At 57.7% G+C, this 23,350-nt stretch overlaps 10 protein-coding genes across 10 annotated transcripts in view; 4 read left to right on the top strand and 6 right to left on the bottom strand.

Annotated features, from left to right (window-relative positions):
* VDBG_08903 (predicted protein) overlaps nt 1-1,465 on the bottom strand; it is a gene marked incomplete at both ends in the record, with an annotated part of 2,073 nt that extends 608 nt beyond the window's left edge. Inside the window, 4 exons of the mRNA XM_003001061.1 lie at nt 34-505; nt 596-769; nt 820-1,172; nt 1,228-1,465. Coding sequence (XP_003001107.1) covers nt 34-505; nt 596-769; nt 820-1,172; nt 1,228-1,465 — 1,237 coding nt within the window. The remainder of the gene's footprint in view (nt 1-33; nt 506-595; nt 770-819; nt 1,173-1,227) is intronic.
* A 1,642-nt stretch (nt 1,466-3,107) lies between these two features.
* On the top strand, nt 3,108-4,586 carry VDBG_08904 (peroxin 26; the record flags this gene model as incomplete). The annotated part of the gene is made up of 2 exons (XM_003001062.1): nt 3,108-3,598; nt 3,695-4,586. The coding sequence occupies 2 exons, from the start codon at nt 3,108-3,110 to the stop codon at nt 4,584-4,586; spliced, it is 1,383 nt and encodes a 460-aa protein (XP_003001108.1).
* Nucleotides 4,587-5,049: 463 nt separating this feature from the next.
* On the bottom strand, nt 5,050-5,435 carry VDBG_08905 (pre-mRNA-splicing factor ini1; the record flags this gene model as incomplete). Its single annotated transcript, XM_003001063.1, has 2 exons — nt 5,050-5,365; nt 5,419-5,435. 2 exons carry the CDS (start codon nt 5,433-5,435, stop codon nt 5,050-5,052), a joined length of 333 nt encoding a protein of 110 aa, XP_003001109.1.
* A 400-nt stretch (nt 5,436-5,835) lies between these two features.
* Nucleotides 5,836-6,968, top strand: VDBG_08906 (predicted protein; the record flags this gene model as incomplete). The annotated part of the gene is made up of 4 exons (XM_003001064.1): nt 5,836-5,852; nt 5,906-6,386; nt 6,456-6,524; nt 6,579-6,968. The coding sequence occupies 4 exons, from the start codon at nt 5,836-5,838 to the stop codon at nt 6,966-6,968; spliced, it is 957 nt and encodes a 318-aa protein (XP_003001110.1).
* An 850-nt stretch (nt 6,969-7,818) lies between these two features.
* Nucleotides 7,819-8,850, top strand: VDBG_08907 (epoxide hydrolase; the record flags this gene model as incomplete). The annotated part of the gene is made up of 1 exon (XM_003001065.1): nt 7,819-8,850. One exon carries the CDS (start codon nt 7,819-7,821, stop codon nt 8,848-8,850), a length of 1,032 nt encoding a protein of 343 aa, XP_003001111.1.
* A 655-nt stretch (nt 8,851-9,505) lies between these two features.
* Nucleotides 9,506-9,871, bottom strand: VDBG_08908 (cript family protein; the record flags this gene model as incomplete). The annotated part of the gene is made up of 1 exon (XM_003001066.1): nt 9,506-9,871. One exon carries the CDS (start codon nt 9,869-9,871, stop codon nt 9,506-9,508), a length of 366 nt encoding a protein of 121 aa, XP_003001112.1.
* Nucleotides 9,872-10,224: 353 nt separating this feature from the next.
* On the bottom strand, nt 10,225-11,953 carry VDBG_08909 (proline-specific permease; the record flags this gene model as incomplete). The annotated part of the gene is made up of 2 exons (XM_003001067.1): nt 10,225-11,704; nt 11,760-11,953. The coding sequence occupies 2 exons, from the start codon at nt 11,951-11,953 to the stop codon at nt 10,225-10,227; spliced, it is 1,674 nt and encodes a 557-aa protein (XP_003001113.1).
* A 1,925-nt stretch (nt 11,954-13,878) lies between these two features.
* On the bottom strand, nt 13,879-15,258 carry VDBG_08910 (sterol 24-C-methyltransferase; the record flags this gene model as incomplete). The annotated part of the gene is made up of 2 exons (XM_003001068.1): nt 13,879-14,818; nt 15,011-15,258. 2 exons carry the CDS (start codon nt 15,256-15,258, stop codon nt 13,879-13,881), a joined length of 1,188 nt encoding a protein of 395 aa, XP_003001114.1.
* A 1,291-nt stretch (nt 15,259-16,549) lies between these two features.
* Nucleotides 16,550-17,858, bottom strand: VDBG_08911 (conserved hypothetical protein; the record flags this gene model as incomplete). The annotated part of the gene is made up of 3 exons (XM_003001069.1): nt 16,550-17,440; nt 17,509-17,625; nt 17,688-17,858. The coding sequence occupies 3 exons, from the start codon at nt 17,856-17,858 to the stop codon at nt 16,550-16,552; spliced, it is 1,179 nt and encodes a 392-aa protein (XP_003001115.1).
* Nucleotides 17,859-19,464: 1,606 nt separating this feature from the next.
* VDBG_08912 (phospholipid-transporting ATPase) overlaps nt 19,465-23,350 on the top strand; it is a gene marked incomplete at both ends in the record, with an annotated part of 4,231 nt that continues 345 nt past the window's right edge. Inside the window, 2 exons of the mRNA XM_003001070.1 lie at nt 19,465-22,698; nt 22,748-23,345. Coding sequence (XP_003001116.1) covers nt 19,465-22,698; nt 22,748-23,345 — 3,832 coding nt within the window. The remainder of the gene's footprint in view (nt 22,699-22,747; nt 23,346-23,350) is intronic.

Consider the following 23,350-nt stretch of genomic DNA (forward strand, 5'->3'; position numbering starts at 1 on the left):
ACAGCCCAGGTCTGGGGGGAGCCGGGGACGCACTGTCGAAGCCAGCCGAGTGGGCACGGCCCTGGTCCACGTTGTAGCCAAAGCCGAGAGCATGGGTGATCTCGGGTCGCCCGTGCTTGAAGTCGTTGTAGAGGGCGCCCAGCGGGTCGTTGCCGTCGACGTGGTTGATGTGGACGGCCAGGACCTTCGTGTCGATGATGCGCGGGAAGATGGCCAAGAGCCTGAACTGGAACCCGGCGAGCGTCGCCGGCAGGCAGCCCACGAACGCGTCGTAGAGGAACGTCAGGTCGTACACCATGTTGTGGCCGACCAGGACCGGACGCTTGGCCCGCAGCGCCGTCTGGCACTTGTTGAGGTGCCGCTGGAGGTCGCCGACGTTGTTGCGCCAGCCGGGGCACGCCGCGAGCGTGGCAGATAGCTCGACCGTGTCGATGAGATCCAGAAAGTTGCCGCCGCAGAGGGCTTCAAAGACGATGCTGAGACAGGGCCTGCTTCTTGATGGTGGCTTCACGAGCGTTGACCCTAACCTGACGTTTCTAAACATAGTTTAAAAGCATGATCAGCAAGTGCAGCAGAGCACGAGGGGGAGACTCACCTCGTCCTCAATCTTCAGAGTCTCGGCGGTCTTGACAGAGATGCGCATTCCGTAGGAGTAGAACGGCTCCATGAAGCAGTCAGGGTACTCCTCGAGGATTTCAGCGACGAGACGTCTATAGAGCGAGACGCGGGTCGATCGTGGATGCAACATGATGACCTGGGAGTTGGGGCGCTATCAAGGCGTGTTAAGACGGGTTCTGCTTCCGAACTGGTGGCACATACGGGCTTGGCATTATACCACTTTCTGATGAGCTCGGCATTGTCTTCGTAGAAAGTGCGGGCCGGGATGTCCATCTCATCGCAGCCCACCCGCGTGAAGTTTCTGGCGCGGATGGCCTGCTCCATGGCCTCTTCACGCTCCTTGCGGCTCAGAAACGGGACGCCGGCCCGATGTTCGCCTTCAAAGCCGTTGAGGGTCATGGGGTCGACGCCCTTCTTCTTGAAGAAGTCGAGGGCAGTGACGGAGAAGTTGATGACGCGCTCCTGCGAGCGCTGGAAGATATACTCGTCTCTGGTGTCTTGGAGGAAGAGGTTGTTGACGGCAAAGTCGTACGTGGTCGTCACGAACTCTGAGTCTATAGACAGCAGTCCATGTCAGCGCGTCTCGGCTATCTGTTGTCAGGCCCTTACTCTTGTTCTTGGGGTTCTTGATCAAGGTCAGTCCAAATTCGAGGATGTTGTACTGCGTGGCAGCGTGGGCGGCCATGGCGTACGACAGCTCCTTGCCTGAGAGACCACTGTACCGCGACTCGTCACGGTCAGTGACGCCACCAGACATCTCCAAGTCGATGACGGCGAAATCGCAGTCAGCCAGGCTCTGGAGAAGTCCAGGCAGGACAAGCCAGAAGTTCTGCGAGTTGACATCCATGTCCAGCGGTGGGGGATATGGATGGTATCGTGGCTGGTCCTGAGTGCGACATGAAGAAGAAGAGGAAGAGAAAGAACAAACGAGACAAGCATAGAAGGGAAGAGCGAGGTTTTCCTGCTTGCCCCGTAAGATTCTTCAGCTACGTGTAACTGCCCGTATCATCGTCGTGGTCGTGCTGAGCGGAGACGTGGAGTCGTCGGGGCGATACTGTTGATGTAAGCGACCCTCCCAAGTCAAACCACAAGCAGATGAGGTGAGATTTGAGAATGCTTAAGAGTCTTGTTGCGTGAGCTCTTGGATGTGAAGCATCACGCAAAACATCGCACAAGGAACAAGTTGAAGAATGTTAGGTAGCCAAAGCCTTATCCATGGCTCCTCACTTGTGGTGTGCTTAGACAGCAGTGAGCTGTGCAAACAAAGCATCTGAATATTACTCCTTATGGTATCTGAGAAGATTTGCTTCTGAAAATGTGCTTGTTCGCTCGATGAAAGAGCCATGGTTGCTTGAGAGCGTGCTGGCGCTAGGTCTGTAGAGGGCAGGCGTAATACAGACGCTCACCACCATGCATCCCTGTCTACTGGCACCGAAGTCAAAGTTGTTGAAGAAGTGTCTAATTCGATATGGATTGAATGTTTAAAGAGACGTGAGATTCGAGAACCGTTCACTGGCTGTCCCGAGGATGAGGCATCTTGGGTATGTCAACACCCAAGGCTGATCTTGGAAGGAGACAGGAAACGAAAATGCTATGCGTTGAGATTCACTTCATAGAGAGCTGTGACGTCTGTGAGCCATGCAGGGGCATTTCTCTATATCATGTGCTCGGTTGACCAATCTCACAGAGGTCATGTGCGTTCTGTGCCTGTAAGGCGCAACATGGGGCAGACGGCAGCGCCAGTCAGGGGCTAAGGAGGAAAAAGCTGGGGTAAGGGTCGCCTTTCAGGGGAGAACCTCGGCATTTGGAGAGCCGAGAGAGAGACTTGGCAGAAGGGGTAGCAGGCGTTCATGCATGAAATAATACCTTCTATACAGTCGTGATCTCCGTGATGGAGGGTCGGACGTTGTTGAAGAGGAAGGCCGTCAGGCGCCCCGCCCAATTACAGCTCGGAGGCTAGCCCGATGCGGCTGAGTTCGTCGAGGTTGTGGAGGTCAGGACGGTACCTCAGAGCGCTGTGGCGATCAGCGATCATTCAGTGTACCTGTCTATTCTGTCTGGCTTACCTAAGATAGGTAGGTACCTATGTGCCTTATTACAGGCAGGCACCTAAGCACCTAGGTAGATGCCCCCCCCCAGTCAGCCTGTGGTCAAGCAGTTGACCACCTCCATCTCAAGGTGCCGAGGCTAAACACCCAAGGCCGAGAAGCGAAATCGTGCTTGTGGAATGTTGACACCGCCGTGTCCCGACCCGAACCACATGCCGCTGACCTCTCTACTTTGTCAACTGGCGACCCCGACCACGAAACGAACGCGTGCCCACCCCCAGACAATGGCTCTCATTCTCATTCTCCGCCCGACACCGACCGACACATAATAACCAATCCCACTCATTTCTCCCCGTCAATGCCAGCAACAAACCCCGATCTACTAGTAAAGCAACCCCCCCTCTCTCTCTGCGCCCCCCAACCCTACCACTGCCTGCCACCATGTCGGTCAATGGTTCCTATACCGCGACTCTGAGTCCACGCACCAGCGCGCCCGACGCTTTCCACTCTCATATGCTCGCGAGCTCCGTCTCCTCGCTGCCGTCACCATCACCGAGGCCACAGTCGTCCCAGATCTCCAAAACCTACAAACAGGCGTCCACCCTCTTCCTGACCCGCCGACTGCCCGAGGCTCTCTCGACCATTCTGCCCGTGATCCAGCCGCTCCCCGCCCTCGCGGATGCCGAGCCAGTCGAGTTAGCTCCCGTCGCCTGCGCTTCGCGTTCGATGCGCTCCAAAGTTTTGTCCTCTACCTCCACCATTCTGAACGCCATTGTCGAACTGGACCCCGACGAGGGAAAGGATGCGTTCGGGAGCCAGGAGTGGCGAGCTCTCTGCGCAAAAGTGAGGGACGGCGAGATCTGGGAGGAAGTCGTGCGCGACGGCTACCACGGCGTCGAGGGCGACGTCGACTGTGATGTTGTGATCAACCTGTGAGTTTTCATCCCCCCCGGTGCTCTGTCTGTCCCCAGCTGCTACACCTGCCGCCTCGAAGATGATGGACCGCCAACTGACGAACAAACGCACAGTGCCACCTTGCTCCTCGCCCACGCAAGGACCCAAATGCTGAACCAGCAGAGGCTCGAGAGCTACTTGGCCGCGTCGACGGCGCCAAATCTCGATCTGACGAATCGATTCTCGGACTCGCCGCACCACCGCATGCGCTCGCGTCACAGGTCGCCTGCCAAGCGTACAGGCGGCACGGATACGCCGCGCGACTTGAACGCCCGCGTCAAGATCCTCGAGCTGTACACGCTGCACGTGCTGCTGCGTAATAACGAGTGGGACTACGCTCGGGAGTTTATCAACGTGAGCTCTGTCCTCGACGAGGAGCGCCGGGAGGCCTTCCTCCAAGCCCTGCAGAGCCTCCAGGAGGAGCAGCTCGAGGCCGAGAGGCGGGAGCTCGAGGCGCAGCGGGAAGAGGAGGAGCAGCTGCGACGAGACATCGAGGAGGCGAAACGCCTGAGGGCCGAGAATGAGGAGCGGGAACGCAAGAGGCTCGAGGACGAGAGGGCCCGGCGGGAAGGCAGCGAGGTGGACTACGGCATCGAGAGGACGCCTAGTCACGCCGGTTCGGGCAGAGGATCTCGCACCGGGCGCACGCAGTCCGGCGCATCCGGACCGTCGAATGCGAGGGGCGGCGGTACGGCGCGGCCGAAGGCCAAGGCCGTCGTTCCGGCCTCCGGCTTCGGCGCGCGGGCGACCATGGTCGTGAGCCGCCTCGCAGGCTTGATCGAGCAGCTCGGCGCGTCTTTCAGGGCGAATCCTATGCTACTGATGCGGCTCATCGCCTTTGTCGTGGGCCTGCTGCTGATGGTCGGGCAGAAGAACATTCGCGAGCGCATGCAGCGGGTGCTGGGGAATAGCTGGAACAAGATTAAGGCGACGGCGGGCATGGGCGTCAAGGTGAGTTATATATGAGATGGCCCCTTTCACGGGTCGCTGGTGTACGATGAGATTCAAGGAATATGGGCGGAGTTGGCCCCTTTTGGGCGATTCATTCTATTTGGTAATCATGAATTTACGAGCACTCTCCAAGATGCATTTCTCGGGCCATTCACCCACGTGGGTATATCTTTTTTTTTGAATCTACTGTTCCTAGATGCGCCATGCACATGACCCGATGCTTCACATCATTGCCAAAAACGCCAAACTCCTTCCTGTGGTACGCCAGTCTGTCTGTCCAGTGCCGTCTCCTTGAGTGCCAACCGCCCGATCGTCAGGTTGTTCTCCGCCCAAGAGTCTTGCCTCCATGCCCTCGTAGCATACTTGGGACGCAAGCGTAGCAGGCGCCCAACGAAACACCCTGCACGCTGCCACCGCTGGCCCCCCCCCCCCCAAAAAAAAGGACGATTCCTGCCCCGAACCCGGGCCTCCCCGCTCACTAGTAATTTGCTGATCGATTCGTTTTTTTCTGATAGAACAGATCCGTCCGCGAGCTGCCGAGGTTTATGATCTTCGGGCAGCCGTCGCGGTCCTTCTCGAGGCGCGTGCATTCGAAGCAGTAGTGGGCGTCCGAGATGCCCTCGCCGCCGCAGACGACGCACTTGTTCTGGTAGTTGCCGAAGCTGCACTCGTCGCAGATGCGGACAACGGCCGTGGGGCGCACGTAGGAATCGCAGACGGGACACTTGCCGTCGCACTTGTCGCAGAGGCGACCAATGGCGACGCCGGGCTGCTTGCGGCACATGACGAGATCGCTGGGGAGGCATGTCAGTAGGGGACAGTCTTCAGGGAAAGGGGGAGGACTTACGGGTGATGGCGCGACATGACGAACGGGAGGAGGCGTTTGGAAGTGTTGGAGTGACTTGCGATGCGTAGGTGGAGAGAGAGAAAGATGGCTGCGATCGTGCGCTAGGTGGTAGGGAGTTGGAGGAGAACGATGTCTGGGGTTGTCGGGCAAAAGAAAGCAACAACGTTGATTCCTCAGCCTTGCCACTTCTTCCGCGATGCCGCATGTGTCGATTGATGTCATTGGTTCAAGTGTGCCGAGGTGGGGCAACGTCGAGAGCTTGAGCTGCCGAAGCTCGAATTCCTTTGTCTGGATCGAGCCTTGGGAACCCAGGTGCACTGTTCCGTTCCTACCTCGACACTAGTTTGTATCGACCTACTTCTTGCGTCGCTTGCGCTTGCGAAGACCCGGGAGACCAGCGAATATCGAGCGACAAGAATGGCCGACGTCGCAGAGTGAGTCTGCTCTGGAGCCTTCAGCAATGGTACCAGGTACTAATTGTCAGCAGGACCCCCGTCAAACAGGAGCTGGCCTCCAGCCCGACCAAGCCGACAGTAGATCCCACACCACAAAAACGCAAAGCATCGCCGGCAGACGACGACAGAGATGATGCGACAAAGCGACCAAAGGTTGATTCGCCCGATGACCGCGCACATGACGCCCGGCGCATGTCTCACACGAGCGCAAGCTCGAGGCCAGACACGCGCGACCTGCACCACCACGATGCGCCAGACGATCGCGGCCGGCGCGGAAACGCTGTGTCCAAAGACGAAGAGAAGAAGCGTGGAAAGCGACTGTTTGGCGGATTGCTCGGCACACTGAACCAGTCTGGAGGCGGCGCCCAGTTGAAGCGACGGCGCGAAATTGAGCAGAGGCAGCAGGAGAGGGTACAGAAGCAAAAGCTCGAGGCCGAAAAGAGGTCTGCCGAGAGGCTCTCCAGAATCACCCAAGTCCGGAGAGCTGAGCAGATCAATTTTGAGGAGAAAGTGGTGAGTCTGCCGCCACGCTTGGCAGCGTCGCATCGCGCACTCGAGGCTAGAGAGCTTACACGACGATAGATGAAAACGAGGCACGCGAATATGCTAGCGAGAGCTCACTCATTACAGACCAAAGCCGAGCCTCGAATCGTATGTTCCGTCGAGCCCACACGCGTCCAGTTGCGTTGCTGACTGCATCAACAGTATTACCAGCCGTGGAAGTTCACCCGAGCGCAAGACGATATACTCGACGACCAGATCGCAGACGCCAAAGCGACAATCGCAAGGGAGGTGGAGGAGTTCGCTCTCCGCAGACACCAACACGACCGAGCGCATGGCCACAGGAGGCTGAGCACATCGCAATATGATAAAAAGGAGCCAGACGCTGCCGTCAGTTCAGCTCCTGCGCCTGCCCCCTCCGCGGCGCCCTCAGATGTGACGGGCTCTGCACCGGCAACTGTGACGCTTCCTGTTCCTGCAGAAGCTACCAACGAATCGTCCGTAGCGAAAAGTGTGCAAATGCACGACGCACACCAGCAGGATGAGCCCGGCGATGACGTCGTCGAGGCCGAGGAGGATACGGTGATGTACTAATGATTTCCATTGACAGTTCGTTTTGGAGCCCGAATTGCTGGCAAGATGTAAATCTTCTTCCTCTTCGGTCATTTCTCCCCTTTCTGCGATACCCACTGGCTTGAGAAGAAAAAAAAGCGTCCGGCGTTGACTTCGGCGTGTTTTTTGATCGACACTCACAAAATGAATCACGCATCTGCCACTTCATAGGAACTGTGTATACCTTGTTTCTTGAGGCCAGTGAAGGTCCCCGCTTGTGCATTACTCGAGCTGTTGATGTTAGACCCCTGCCGCCACTGAACGGCGTACCCGATTCGACAATCGCCGTCCCGATTAGTAGTCTACGCAAGACCAAAGCCGAGGCTTGTGGGTCGAGCTATGTAGCGAAGATCGTTCTGCGTCCATCGTAGACCACACAGTGGAACACAACGGCAGCCTCCTTGAATGGTTGGCGATGACCCGCCGATGCAGATTTCGATAAGTACAATTTGCTCGAACCACAAACAAGGCGCCGTGACTTATCGAACCAGGCTCGGTTGCCATGGCCATACTAAGCTGGGGTGCAAGACAACCAGGCTCTGGCGGAGTTCTCGCGCCTATGATAGACCTTTGGTGACGTTGAGGCCCCATCACGGTATGCGTTATGTTGACGGAACAGGCAGCTTCATTTGTCACCTGCCCCTATCCTTGCCCTGACCGGTTTTTGTACGTGCCTGGGCGCAGGATATGTATATATATAATGGGAGGGGGGAGAGGAAAGCCGACTAGTTCCCCTTCGAGTATTGTTCGCCTCGAGCTTGCTTCAACCCCTCCTCACACCTACCCCTCACCACCAAGCACCGTCACCAATCCACATACCCCAAATCCCACCATGTCGACATCCAAACTCGTGCCCAACGACCCGCGCGTCGAACGTAAGGAGGCCAAGGTCAGGGGCAAGACCTACTCGTATCTCCATGGCAAGCCCGAGGGCGGTGAGACGCCCAAGGGTGCCGTCCTCCTGGTGCACGGCTTCCCCGACTTCAGCTTTGGCTGGCGCTACCAGATCCCCCAGCTCCAGGCCATGGGCTACGAAGTCATCGCCCCCGACACGCTCGGCTACGGTCACACCGACGCTCCTGACGGCATTGAGCCCTACACCCAGAAGGAGATGGCCCACGACTTGGCAGCCCTCGCCGAGGCCGTCCTCGGCCCCAACCCCAGAGTCGTCCTCGGCGGCCACGACTGGGGCGGCTCCCTCGTCTGGCGCACGGCCATGTACCACCTGGAGCTCGTGGTCGGTGTCTTCTCTATCTGCACGCCCTACTTCCCGCCCAACCCGCGCTACTTCAGCCTCGAGTCCCTCGTCAACTCGGGCCGCCTGCCGACCTTCCGCTACCAGCTGCAGTTCATCAGCGGCGACGTCGAGGCCAACGTCAAGACAACCGACGACATCCGCCAGACCCTCGTCAGCATCTACGGCGGCCGCACCCCGGACGGCCAGTTCGGCTTCAGCGCCGAAAAGGGCTTCAAGTTTGACCTCTTCGGCCAGGTCGGCTCCTCGCCCCACGTGTCCAAGGAGGAGGAGGACCACTACGTCGAGAACTTTGCGCGCAACGGCCTCCACGGCCCGCTGAACTGGTACCGCACGCGCGAGCTCGCGTTTGCCGACGAGCAGCCGTTTGTCGAAAAGGGCTGGCGGTTCGAGGTGCCGTGCTTCTTTGCTTCGGCCACCAAGGACTTGGCGCTGACGCCCGAGATGGCCAAGGGCATGGGCGCGCACTTTGACGACCTGACGACCAAGTCGGTCGACGCCGGACACTGGGCGCTGTGGCAGAGGGCGGACGAGATCAACGCCATGCTGAAGGCGTGGTTTGCTGAGAAGATTGAGGGCAAGGCGGCTGGCGTCAAGGCTGCTCTTTGAGGGCATGCACGATGGTGGAAGTTTAGGTTTTACGCAAGATAGTCTAGCAATTGATGATTCATGGATGTTTGAACAGTACGACGCTATGCAGTCACTTGTTCAATCAGCGGAAAGGATGCTGCATAGATCGATAGTTGTGTTTATTGAACGCCTCCATGATACCTTAGCCCCTCTCCTTCGATAACCCATGTATATTATGCTCAACTGTGTCATTCACCACCTCTTGGTAGTGAAACCAACTTCTCGAGTTTTGAGATGTCCTTCTATAGGCCATGATTGCAGGCTCTCAAGGCGACCAGAGGAAGCTCCTCGCACAAATGTCCCATAAGGGACGACTCGGCTCATCGGGGCTCGCCAGCCACGCTGACCTCTTCTATCGACCTGACGGCCTGTGGTGCCGCCGGTGGAATTGTATTCCAGATAGCCTGGTGACGAGACCGGTCCCTCGCCCAGCGTGCCGCGTGTCCCCGCCAGCAGTCCAGGCACAAGCCTCGCACGAACAACTGCGAGAAGCGCGCCCCAGCCGTCTCACCCAACCAAGACGAGAGACCCTCCAGCAAAGGTGCCGCACAGCGCCCTCGTGGCATCCGCAGCCGCACCAGCTCATTCAAAACACGATCGCTTCAGATTGCGTCCCACGCCCTGAACCACCCCTTCACTTGAGCGTAAACTTCTGCCCCGCCACCGCCGGCGCAGACCCCTTCTTCTTGTTCGCCTTGCCGCACCCGGCGCACGAGTCGGCCCGGTACGCGCACGACTGGCACAGCGCGTGGCCCTGCGCGACGCGCGTCTTGCACTTGCCGCAGGCGCTCGAGTACTGCGCGTACGGGTTCTTGGCCGCCTTGGAGAGGAGCTTGCTCTTGCCGATGCCCGTCTGACCGAGTGTCGCCGACTTTGTGCCGCCGGCCGCGGACGAGGAGGCGGCGGCCGAGCCGTGGTAGAGTTCCGACTTCTTCTTGACGGTCGGGGTGGCGAGGGTCGTGGCGCCCTTGCCGAGTTTTTGACACTTGGAGCAGACCATTTCTCTGCTCTCTTTCTCTGGGGAGGGCGAATATCGATGATGGATAAATGGTAGGTGAGTTGTGATGGTGGTGTTTGGCGCAAGGGCTCTTCCGAGGTTGGGGAGGTCCTTGGGGAGGCGCTTGGAGGATGACGACTTATGATAAGATAACGATCTCGGCGCGACCAGATGCTGCCCCACATGGGATGTCCAGAGCTGTGCATTTCAACCGCGGCCCTTTGAGCATCACAGTATCACCAATGTCAAGTATTTTGAAGAATTGATTCAAGACAAAAAACAAAATTGTCATTGAACGTAAGATTGTAAACTAAAAATAAACGAAGCTCGCTTTTCTGCCCCTCCCATGCGCTCTCTTATGCGATCCAGAACCACACCTTCTGCAGCCAGTTCTTCGCAACGGGCTCAACGTCCATGGCGGCGAGCTCCTCCATCTCCTTGACACCGGTGACAACATCCACGTCGGCAATCTTGCGCGCCAGCGGCGTGCGGAACCAGAGCTTGTGGCCGAGGTAGAGCACAAGGAAGATGGGGATCGTGATGTAGGCGGCCAGGAAGTCTTGAACATCAAACTGGCCGGGGAAGAAGAGCTGGAAGCCGTTGGTCAGAGTCAGGATGATGAGCACAACAAGGCAGATCCAAGTGGCGTAGGGCTGCAGCGGCGTCTTGTAGGGCATGCGGTGCATCATGTTGTGGAAAATCATGGCCTTGCGGAAGCGGATATAGGTGATCATGACAACGATCCAGGCAATGTAGCCGCTGATGGTGCTGATGTTCATGAACCATGTGAAGACGGTGGCACCGTTGGTGCTGACGTTGAGGTAGGCGAGCAGGCCGATAGACCAGGTGCAGAGGATGGCGACGTAAGGGACGCCGTTCTTGCTGGTGCGGGCGCAGAACTTGGGCGCCTGGCCGTTGAGGGAGAGACTGTAGAGAATACGGCTGCCAGAGTAGAGGAAGGCGTTGCCGGCTGACCACGCCGAAGTCAGAATAGCAGCGTTGATGATGTGGTTGAGAACGCCGATGCCGGCAAGCTGAATGCCGATGACCCAGGGCGACGAGTTGGCGTTGGAGTCGGGGTTCAGCAGGTTGGGGTTGTCGGAGGGAACAATGACGCCGATCATGAGGGAGCCGAGGCCGTAGAAGATGGCAAGGCGGTAGATGAAGCGCCGCGCGGCCTTGGGCACGTTGCGACGGGGGGCGACAGTCTCACCGGCGGCCAGGGCAATCAGTTCGGGCGAGGTGATGAAGGCGAAACCGGCGCGCGAGAAGCCGGACCAGTAGGCGAGGAAGCGACCGGTGCTGCCGTCAGCCATGTAGGGTTTGAAGGCACCGGGGTTGTTCCAGTAGCGGAAGCCCTTGCGGTCGCCGTCAGGGGCGCCGCCGAGCATGATGACGAGACTCGTCATGATGAGACCGAGGATGGTGAGGAGCTTGATGCTGGCGAACCAGAACTCGGCTTCACCAAAGATGGAAACGGCAAAAATGTTGAGAGCCAGCGTGACGAGGAGGATGATGGTGATCCAGACGGCAGCAGGCACGGGTGTGTTCCAATAGTCAAGAAGGATGGCGCCGGCCGAGGCCTCGGCGCCGACGAGCATGGCATAGGCGTACCAGTAATTCCAACCGGCGGCGAATCCTAGGCTGGGCTCGACAAATCGCTCGACAAAGTAAGGGATGGAAATGCCCTTGAGAGGAAGATATGTTGCCATCTCGCCGAGCTCGTTCATGATGTTCCAGACGATGAGCATCATGGATAGGTAGCCCATGAAGAGGGGGGCTGGACCGACGACTGACAGAATGGCGCCCGAGCCGACGAAGAGACCAGTTCCGATGCTTGAGGCTGGTCAGTAAAAAAAAAAAAAAAAACAGGGAAGAGGGTAGTACTCACGCACCACCGAGGGCGAGGAACTGAATGTGTCGGCTCTTCAGACCACGGTGTAGTTGATCATTCTGGGCGACAAGATCGGGGGTTCCGTCATTTAGTGTCTTGAAATTGACGTCGCCAGCAAACTCGACAGCATCGCCTCGGTGCTCCACGTCTGGTGCGCCGCGGGGCGAGTGGGAGTCGTATCCCTTCTCCATGTTGGCGTCTCGCGAGTATCAGTCGACTTCCAAGTCGGCCAGCAGTTGGATAGCAACAATGGAAGAGAGACGTAAGGGGGGGAGGTAGGTACGAGACTGAAGAAGAGAAGGAAACGGTAAAAGACCAAGGCGGGCGAAGATCTCTTAACCTCTTGGACACGTCTTGGGGTCGGGCTTGGAAGGGGGAGGAGCCAACGGGGGAGAGGGAGGGTGCCCAGGGTTTATGTGTGGCTGGCTTGCATCCGGCTTGGAGAAGCTTGATCGCACCGTTCGTGGTACTTGGGCCGTGGGAGGCCGACAAAGTGCCGCCGTTCGGGGCGTCGCGTCTCGTCGAGGGCTGCGGGGTGACGTTCTACCCCAGCATTTTGACCAGGTTCTGCGGGCGGGCTTGGGAAAGCCAAGACACGATATCCAAGAGGCGGACGCAGCGCCAAGAAAGGCGTCGAGGGAGACCTAGACCCAATGAGGCAGCTCAGGTGGCACATGGTTCCCACTGTAGATCCCTCAATGTGTCAGAGACTGCGGAGGCCATGGAGACGAGGTGGATGAGATGACCGATTCAGGGCATGAGCGGCGGTTGGTGATTGGGGAAAATGGGTAGCTTATCTGGCAGCGTGGCGGGCTGCACGCGATCTGGTCAGAGGCCGGCGTCCGTTTCCATGCAACAGCATGCGGAGCAGGGGTTCAGTCCGAGAAGGGCAGCTAGGTGGATTCGTACTCTGCAGGCAACGAGGATATACGCTGGGAGCGTGCGGATTGGAGAGATAGAGAGTGGCCCGTTGGAATGTTGAGGTGGCAGATGTGGTTCAGTCAGGTACCTTGCCTTCCGAGACATGGGATTTCGTCTTCTTCGGCACTCCAGGGTCACTTTCACTGCTCGCGGGACCAGCACAGCAGCCAAGCCAGTTTGGGCGCCGTGGCTTGCGCTTGCGGCGTCGCCTAGACTTTTTGGGGGCGAACGAGGACACTGCACTCGGAGCATTTTTCATTTTTTCTACGGTAGGGCCTGCCTCAGGTAACAAATAAGTGCCCAGGCGCGGTACCTACTTCCCTACCTAGCAGCTAGCACCTGCCGCGGTATCCACCAGGTAAGGCAATGGAAGGCTAGACGCGGCATCGCAACAGGGGCAAGAGTGCTCTGCTCTGTCGCTGCCCGCACGTTTCTCCAAATCCCCAACTCTTTCCCTTAGTAGCTTCCCCCATAGCTGTCTCCCCAAATTGAATGATTTCGTACCAGTCGATAGGAGGCAGAGGAAAATCCAGTTCATCAGATCCACGATCAAGCGCAACATGATCCTCAGAAATCATCATCAAGAATCCAAACGAGTCAGTCTGCAACACACCAGACGACGTAAATGCCTCTCGTTTCTTGGAAGCTTCGTATCAAATCTCGCCCCCTCCCCCCCTCGCCTTCTGACCATACGCCCTATCTAAAAATTTCCACAACCGACCATCGGATTGCCATTCCGAGTCCGCTGGTCCCGTGTTGGCCGCACCAGTTGTCCAGCCCTGTGTCCAAGCTCCTGATAAGCCGCCGACATCCTATTGTACTACACCCTGGCGCATTTGTTTTCGATCGACAAACGCCCTTGACTAGTACCGCGCGCCGCTATCACTCCCCCGGATTCTCGTTCCGACGACATGGCGCCGAGCCTCTTCCGATCCCGACCGCCTTCCGACTCCTCGACACCAACCCGCAACACGCAACACGCAATACGCAACACAGCAACTGAGAAATGTAGTCGATTATCTTTTTAGTCTCGGCCTGCCCGGTTGGCGCTGACCATCAGCCCATCATTATCACGACATGTCAGGGTCGATCCTCCTATCATTTGTTTCTACCCCAGTGTTTACCCCAGTCGACCCCATTCGCTGCCGTCGTCATCACTGCCGACTCCTTCCGTTCCCCAGAAACCCCCCGTCTATCAGTTACATCGTCCACTAACTACGTCGTGCCCGCGACTCATGGCTGTGCAGGCTTGCGTCCGACCATCAGGTACATCGGCGTGAACAGCTTCTGCTTGCCACCCTCGACGAGCCCATCCGACGCCCTCGCCAGCGCGAACGCTGTCTTCTGCGTGCCCGCCGGCGCCAGGCGCAGCGTTTCCATGGCACCCATGAATTGGTGGCCGACGGCTCGTCCCCAGCGCGTCATGCCAATGCTCTTCACAATGTCCATGGCCGACTGCGTGAACTTGAGCTCGCCAGACAGCGGGCCGTACCAAGGCAGAGGGTCCGGCCTGTCCGCGAGGTCCTCTGTGGTGAAGCAGCTCAAACCCGGCCGCCTCCATCGCCGCGAGGCCCTCCTTCCTCGACACCATGTTGGCAATGCCGCTACCGACTTCAATGTCGAGACGCACCCGCCGATGCTCCACCTTGTCGTTGTCGTATGCGTCGGTCATGAGCCATTCGTACACGCCGAACACGCCGCCAGGCTTCAGCACCCGCTGGATCTCCGAGTACACTCCCTCGAGCCGCGATGCGTGCACAGTCGCCTCGATCGCGTACACGGCATCGAAGCTGTTGTCCGGAAACGGCATCTGCATGAAGTCGCCCTTGACGAACTCCAGGCGGTCTGCCATCTTGGCCTGGGTCGCGTAATGCGTCGCCCGGTCAATCTGGTAGTCGTTATTGTTGAGGCCCGTCACGTGCGCCCCCGTGAATGTGGCGATCTGCCTGGCCGGCCCGCCGACGCCGCAGCCCACGTCGAGAACACGCGCGCCCTCAGCGATGTGCATGCGGTGTGCGAGGTAATGCTCGTGGCGGGCAATGGCCTTCTCGAACCCCTCGCCGATGGCGAATCGGCAGAAGTGGAACGACTGGCACCAGCCATATTCGTAGAGGTCCGTTGCGAGGTTGTAGTAACTGTGAAGGTCGTTGTCAGCCTTATTTCTGTGTTCTCCTCTGTTTCCTCCTTCTCTATTGGCCCTTTCTTTTCTCCCATCTTTCCGTGGCCGCCGGGTCCTCATCTGAGACGCATCAACTGATCCCAGAGTCTCCTTAACGATGACCACGTTGGTTTCGAGGAGCCAAGTTGAGTATAAATGATGAACTTACTGGCGTGTCAGGCTGGCGTAGTCTGCAACACGCGCCTCGCGGTCGGTTGCCGTCTCAGCGTCGGCTGGCTTGTTGTCAAAGTGCTTGAAGTACTCGTCGACGGCGAGCTTTTTGGCGGCGGCGTCCTTGCTGAACATGGCCGACACGCCGCCCTTGAGTTGCGCTGTTTTGCCGTGCATGATCTTGTTGAACGCTGCATCTCGGCTGTGGTCCTCAGGCTGGAGGTTCGAAGCTTTGGAGGAGACCATCTTGGTGGCGGTTGTTGAAGCTGAAAGATAGGCAACAGGTAAAACCGGAACGACGGGAAATAATCGCTGGTGCTGTTGAATTGTGGGATGCTTGTGATACTGACGATGGGACACAAAGGCCGAGTCTTATATGTGCTCGTGAACTCGATTCACCTCGGCCAAAGCCATTCACGAGTAATCTTACTCTTTGGTCGAGATAGTCTCTTGAAACTGAAACCCGGAATCCCTACTGCGGCATGCGAATACGCCAGCTGGGAGACGGCGCTGCGGCATCCCTCTATCACATTTGCGAATACGCCGGAAAATCACAGTGCTCGAAGCGGACGAGGAGAGCAGATTCCAGGAAATAGGTGCGAATACGCCGCGCTCAATTGACTCTTGAAGCCAACAAGCTGCAGAAACATCAAATGTAATTCTCCGTTTCCTCTGATAGGCTTGCGAATACGCCAGCTGCTGGCTCCTTTTGCCTGTGGTGTCGCGAATACGCCTAGCTTAGCAGCGCGAATACGAATAAGAGAAGGGGGACCCGCAATTACTTGTTGCTGTGAAGTCAAGACGCCGGGGCGAGGATACAGCCCAGGCTAGAGTTTAAAAAGAGAGCTATGGACAAACGGTACTGGCTGTCAATTCTGGGCTGAGTGGTGCGAATACGAACAAGAAGTGACTTTGTGATCCTCTGCTTGTCGTGGTTGTGTGGCATGAAGAGGTTGCCGCGGCCTCACCTATCCAGCCGATTGCGCCGCCTCCAGCATGGCGAGGCAGCTCTTCGGCAATCTCTTTGTAGTCAGGGGTATATTGATTCCCTCTTTCCCTGGACGGTGTGTTGGTACTTGAAATTTCCTGCTGCTCTGTGTCAGCGCAGGTTGCAAGCGGCCTCGATCAACTTTGCCGCACGCACGCCCACATGACGAGAAGGCCTGGATAACATTTGACACCCAGTCGATCCGTTCGGTCCCTTCGACGTCTGACTGCCCGATTCGAATGCGGGAATTGTACAATCTTAGCACGAGGAAGGAGGGACTTCTGTGCTACTGGCCACCCTTGACACTTTGTCTCCTGGTTTGGGGATTATCCTGAATCGAACCGGATGCCGGGTATGATAGAAGGGGCGGCTTCAAAACCTCACTCGCTTCCCCCCTGGATCAGGACATCCAGTGCTCGGACCCAAGTACAGCGTGAAGCTCGTAACCTGACCGGACGTGGGTCTACAGACAACAAATGGTCCAAACATGACAATCACGGAGCAGAACAATGTCTTGACTTATTGGCTCCATCTACAGAAGTTGTAAGTTTACCAGCCCTTCCAAGGAACCCACGTCTCCCTCACAACATCCTGCTCGTCTACTACGTAGAACGCATGGTGGTTTGCCGCCGTGATGCATGCGTGCGCAACATGCAGCATCACCTTGTCGCCGACCTTGAACTCCTCCTCCGCCACCGCCACCGTCGCCGCAGCCTCTACGCCGTCGGCAACGCCGACGATGCCGTGCTCCTGCGACATCCACTTGACGAACCAGCCGGGCTTGCCCACGACGTCGCCGAAGCCGGGCTGCGCGTGCGTCTCTTTGGAGACGGCCACAGTGCCCGCGTTGACGAGGACCTCGTTGCGCTCGGGATACACGCTGCACACCTCGGCCATGAGCCGCAGGGCCTGACGGTCGGGCGCCACGAGACCTGTGGCGACCTGCTGCAGGTCGTTGCAGGGGAAGTTGCCGGCGTGCAGCTCGATGGTGACGTTGGCGGGGGCAGCGGCGCGGAGGCTGCGCACGACGTGGGCTGTCGGGGTGCTGCCGACGGAGAGGAGAAGGGGCCGGTCGGCGGGGAGCAGGCGGGCGCCGGCGAGCACACCCTCGACCTCGGCGCTGAGGTAGCTCTCGGCGGCTTCCTGCGTGCGGCCGGCGTAGGAGTGGGTGGCGTGCGCGTAGAAGCCAAGCAGGTTCGCGGCGGAGGATGACTCGACGCGGGCTACGAGGGCGGCGAGGCGAGGGGACGAGGCGGGGATGCCGGCGCGGCGGGTACCGACGTCAATCTTGATGAGAACATCCCAGGGAGACGAGGCCGCGAAGGACTCGAGATGGGTGACCTGATCGTCATGGTCGAGAAGTAGGACGATACGGATCTGGTCGCGAAGGGCGGCAAGGCGGGGAAGCTTTGAGGGGGCGATGGGGAGACCGTAGATGGCCTAGCAAAGTCAGGAGATCTGATACACGTCCCAAATGTGCTCACAAGTGTTATGGAGACAATGCGTACTTCGTCAAGAAGGCCTTCCTTCACGAGTGGCAATGCGCCTTCAATTTCAGGGATGGTCGAAGCGATGATTTTGCGATTCTTGCCATGACGCAACATCATACGAGTGATTTCGAGACACTGCCAAGCAAGACATCAGTCAACAGGCTGCCTTCTACGCCCTCCTCGTCTGTGAGCGGCACCTTGAGAGTCTTGACATGAGGCCTGAAGGCTACCCCTACAGCATCTACATCGCGGTTGAGCTGCGCGATATTCCGCTCCACGATGCGCTTGCTGATGACCAATGCGGGTGTAGGCAGGTCGGTGACAGACTGCCCAATGTAGGAGTCGTGGTTCTGTAGCGAGTAGTCCATTTTTCATCTGATGCGGCTATCCCGGAGTCAAATGAGTGCGCAGGTGGTCTGCACAGTCTGGCAGGCGATGTCCAGATGCCCAGGAGTGAGACAGTGGGACACTCGGGGTCGAAGTGCGTTCGGGTTCCACGGCTTTAGCATGCCCCTATCCTCTTCCCCGCATGCCAGTCGTCCAGAAGGGTTTCCACCCGGCAACCGTGGCTCGAGATGCGAGCTGCTGCATTTTCGGCCGATTGGGAGGAGACAAGACACGCTGACGGGGCCTATCAAGGGGGTCTTCTGCCGTCGTTGCCGTTGGAGATGTCTTTTACTGGTTTGTCAAGAATCCATACTGTGGTGGCGTGGATTCTGACACCGAGAGTATGACAGGGCTCGCAGCAGGTACAGCGTGCCTTGATGGATACCCAGATATGATCATGGCAAGGCACAATGGTAGATGGCATTGGGATGTTCCTTGCATCCAAATGATCACGAAACCCAAGATGATGATGTGCAGGAGGATGGAGATGGCCTAGGCTACAATGAACAGGGCTGCTGATAGTGGCAGGCGCAGCCATGGCTGCCATGACAGGCTCGTCTGGCAAAAGCTCGCCCGTTGTGTGGCGGCAAACCCCTGAGACGCAGAAATATGAAGTCACCGTGTGGCTGGTGCTCTGGTGGGCCGAAACAGAACACAGCGAACAGAACACGATGCACCCACCAGTCAGCGGCCAGGGAGAGGCCACCAGGGGGGCACCGGGCCACTAGGAGCCGCAAATAGCAATGGTCAAGTGTGGGCCCTTCCACGTCGCCTGCCTTGCTTGCCCCTGGGCCTGGGGCCAAGCTTCAGCTTCCGCCGTGCGCCTGTTCTTCACACGTCCCCGGATCCTGTTTGACAGCCAGACACAGACGATCGAAAAAAAGGCCATTGACTGCTCTCCCTTGCCTCGAGGTCTGATCTGTATCGGTTTTGCAAAAAAGCGAAACATCTCCAACAACCGTCATCGGCAGCAAATACCTGAACACCCCCACAGACGCTGTCCAAGCCTCCAATTCGGATTCAGCCCAACAGCGCGACGGCGGCACAACACGCCAGCCCAGCCCCTCGAGGCTTACGTAGAGCACAAGCAGAGCCCACTTGCGCGCGCTGGCAGCCACCCCCCCAGAAAGCTGCCTGCCTAAGGGACCTACCTTCCTGGTACTTACCTGAGGTTTCTGGTCTGCTGCACCAACCACAAAGGAGGCTGTGCTCGCGACGAATACGACTCGGTTCGCTTTTCCATCTCATCTCGCCCAGCATTGATCGGCTCGATCCTTCATCAGCATACACGAGCGTTTTCACGACCATCACCCAAAGCTCTCCTGCCACTCGACGACCAGCTACGATTCTTTGCCCACCGGCGACAGACGTGCCCCCCCCTCCCCTCACCGTCCACGCCGACAGTCGCAGTCAACGCCAGCATTTTTTTTTCGATCCGCGAAGCCCGTCGCTGCTGAAACCTACGATACATCCCCAGCGTTTCCGAATGTCGCGAATAGAGGCATCATCGCATTGATCGCTGGAAACATCCACCCGCCTCACGCATGGCTGGACGACCCACGGGAAGTTCTCCAGGCGCCCCATCGCATGACCTACTCCTCGACCTGGAAGAATGACCAACCCAGTGTACGGCCGGAGGACAAAAGGTCGACCTTGAACGATGATGACTTGATGCGCACATATACCCGCGACCAGGAATCTGGTCAGGATCAGGGCCGGCCCTCTGTATCCTACGATGACTTCATCGGCGCCGGCCAGTCGAGACAGCATGGCACTGGATCTCAACCTGGCGGCCCAGGCCAGTCTTCCTCTTCCAACAACAACAACAACAACGTGTCAGCCCCCTACAGTCGCAGCGGGCGCCAATACAGCCAAACTTCCGATTTGGGCAACTACCAACGATACGCAGACGACTTTGACGACTACCCGGCCGACGGGGACTCGTTCTACCACCAGGGTGGAGCTCTCAATGGCGGCGGCGCCGATGCGGCCGCCCACCATAGTGCGAGGAACCGTAACAGCGTCCTGAGCATGGGCGGCGGCTTCTTCGGCAAGATGAAGAACAGGCTCGGTATGGGCCAAGGGTACTCGGAGATGGATCTCCCCCTGACAGAACCTGGCGGCGGCGGCGGAGGAGCAGGCGGAGGAGGTCACAGCAGAGCAGACTCGAGCGGCATCGAGCCCCCGAAACGCGACAAGAAGTTCGACATGGGCAACTTCAAGTTCGGCTTCGGCCGCAGCAAGCCAGATCCATCGACCCTGGGCCCGAGAATCATCCACCTCAACAATCCACCTGCGAATGCGGCCAACAAGTACGTCAACAACCACGTCTCTACGGCCAAGTACAATGTCGCGACCTTCCTTCCCAAGTTCCTTCTCGAACAATTCTCCAAGATTGCCAACGTCTTTTTCCTCTTCACCGCCGCACTGCAGCAGATCCCCGGCCTCTCCCCAACAAATCGATTTACCACGATTATTCCTCTCGTTGCCGTGCTCATGGTATCTGCGGGTAAGGAACTGGTGGAGGACTACCGCAGGAAACAGGCTGATGCGGCTCTCAACACGTCTCGAGCGCAGGTCTTGCGCGGCTCGACCTTTGAGGAGACCAAATGGATCAACGTGGCTGTCGGCGACATCGTCCGCGTCGAGTCAGAGGAGCCTTTCCCCGCAGACATCGTCCTCTTGGCCAGTTCCGAGCCCGAAGGTCTATGCTATATCGAAACCGCCAATTTGGACGGCGAGACCAACTTGAAGATCAAGCAGGCACTGCCCGAAACATGCCAGATGGTCAGCTCCAGCGAACTGAGCCGACTCGGCGGTAGGATGAAGTCTGAACAGCCCAACAGCAGCTTGTACACGTACGAGGCCACTCTCACCATGCAGACAGGCGGAGGCGAGAAGGAATTACCCCTGAACCCGGAGCAGCTGCTTCTCCGCGGCGCAACCCTCCGAAACACACCTTGGATCCATGGTGTTGTTGTTTTCACCGGCCACGAAACAAAACTCATGCGTAACGCGACTGCGGCACCCATCAAGCGCACCAAGGTCGAGAAGAAGCTCAACACGCTCGTACTACTGCTTGTCGGAATTCTTATGGTCCTGAGTATCATCAGTACCGTCGGCGATCTCATCATCCGGAGAGTCGAGGGTGATGCCATTTCATATCTCATGCTCGACCAACCGGACACGGCAGGAAAGATCGCCGAGACTTTCTTCAAGGACATGGTCACCTACTGGGTTCTGTTTTCGTCTCTTGTTCCCATCTCGCTCTTCGTTACGGTAGAGATGGTCAAGTACTGGCACGGTATCCTCATCAATGACGATTTGGACATGTACTATGACAGGAATGACACCCCTGCCAACTGCCGCACCTCCAACCTGGTGGAGGAATTGGGCATGGTAGAGTTTGTCTTCTCTGACAAGACGGGCACCTTAACTTGCAACATGATGGAGTTTAAACAGGCATCGATTGCTGGCATTCAGTACGCTGACGAGGTTCCCGAGGATCGGAGGGCAACAATCCAAGACGGGGTGGAGGTCGGCCTACATGACTATAAGCGCCTTAAGGAGAACCGCAAGAACCACTCATCCGCACCGGCTATCGATCATTTCCTCGCCTTGTTGGCGACTTGCCACACCGTCATCCCCGAAAAGGGCGACGAGAAGGGAGGCAAGATCAAGTACCAAGCTGCATCGCCGGACGAAGGTGCCCTCGTTGACGGCGCCGCCACGCTCGGCTATACCTTTACTGACCGCAAGCCCAAGGCCGTCTTCATTGAGGTCGACGGCCAGACTCTCGAGTACGAACTCTTGGCGGTTTGCGAATTCAACTCTACGCGAAAGCGCATGTCCACCATCTACCGGTGCCCCGATGGCGTCATCCGCGTCTACTGCAAGGGTGCCGACACAGTCATCCTCGAACGCCTGAATGAGAATAACCCTCACGTTGAACAAACCCTGACGCACCTGGAAGAATATGCTTCGGAAGGTCTGCGAACACTCTGCCTTGCCATGCGTGAGGTTTCCGAGCAGGAGTTTCAAGAATGGAACCAAGTATACGAGAAGGCGGCTACTACAGTCGGCGGCAACCGTGCGGATGAGCTCGATAAGGCCTCTGAGATGATCGAACACGACTTCTTCCTCCTCGGCGCCACAGCCATTGAGGATCGTCTTCAGGACGGCGTCCCCGAGACTATCCACACTCTCCAAGAGGCCAACATCAAAGTCTGGGTCCTCACTGGTGATCGGCAAGAGACGGCCATCAACATTGGCATGAGTTGCAAACTTCTTTCCGAGGAGATGATGCTTCTCATCATCAACGAAGAATCCGCCGCGGCGACTCGTGACAATATCGAAAAGAAGCTCGAGGCCATTCGCGCTCAAGGTGATCGGACCATTGAGCTCGAGACGCTTGCTCTTGTCATCGACGGCAAGTCCTTGACGTATGCTCTCGAGAAGGATCTCGAGAAGATGTTCCTGGATCTTGCCATCATGTGCAAAGCAGTCATTTGCTGTCGTGTTTCGCCCTTACAAAAGGCCCTGGTTGTCAAGCTCGTCAAGAAATACCAGAAGGAGTCCATCCTGCTGGCCATTGGTGACGGTGCAAATGATGTCTCAATGATCCAGGCCGCTCATATCGGTGTCGGCATCAGTGGTGAGGAGGGTTTGCAGGCCGCTCGCAGTGCCGATGTCTCAATCGCCCAGTTCAGGTTCTTGAAGAAGCTTCTCCTCGTTCACGGCGCGTGGAGTTATCAGCGTGTGGCCAAGACCATTCTGTACTCGTTCTACAAGAACATTACTCTGTACATGACACAGTTCTGGGTATGCCCCCCCACCCCGATGCACATAAATTCTCCGCTGACTTTTTTAGTACACTTTCCGCAACGTCTTCTCAGGTGCGGTCATTTACGAATCGTGGACACTCACCTTTTACAACGTCTTCTATACCGTTCTTCCTCCCCTGGCCCTCGGTATTCTTGATCAGTTCATCTCGGCGCGCCTCCTCGATCGGTACCCTCAACTGTACAGCATGGGCCAGCAGAACCAGTTTTTCCGTATGAAGGTGTTCATCGAATGGCTTCTCAACGCCGTCTACCACTCCATCATCCTTTACGTCTTTGGCGAGCTCATCTGGCACGGCGACCTGATACTCGAGAACGGTCAGATCGCCGGCCACTGGATGTGGGGTACCGCCCTCTACGCGCCCGTCCTCCTCACGGTCCTCGGCAAGGCCGGCCTTGTCACCAGCAACTGGACCAAGTACCATGTCATTGCCATTCCCGGCTCCATGGCCATTTGGTGGATCTTCATCGCTGTCTACGGCACAGTCGCCCCTATGATCCCCTTTTCTCCCGAGTTCCACGGCATCGTTCCCAAGCTGTACAGCAGCCCCATCTTCTGGCTTCAGACCTTTGCTCTTGCCCTCCTGTGCTTGCTGCGGGATTTTGCGTGGAAGTACCCAAGCGCATGTAGA

The sequence above is a fragment of the Verticillium alfalfae genome, genomic scaffold, assembly GCF_000150825.1.
Source record: "Verticillium alfalfae VaMs.102 supercont1.13 genomic scaffold, whole genome shotgun sequence".
Lineage (NCBI taxonomy): Eukaryota > Fungi > Ascomycota > Sordariomycetes > Glomerellales > Plectosphaerellaceae > Verticillium > Verticillium alfalfae.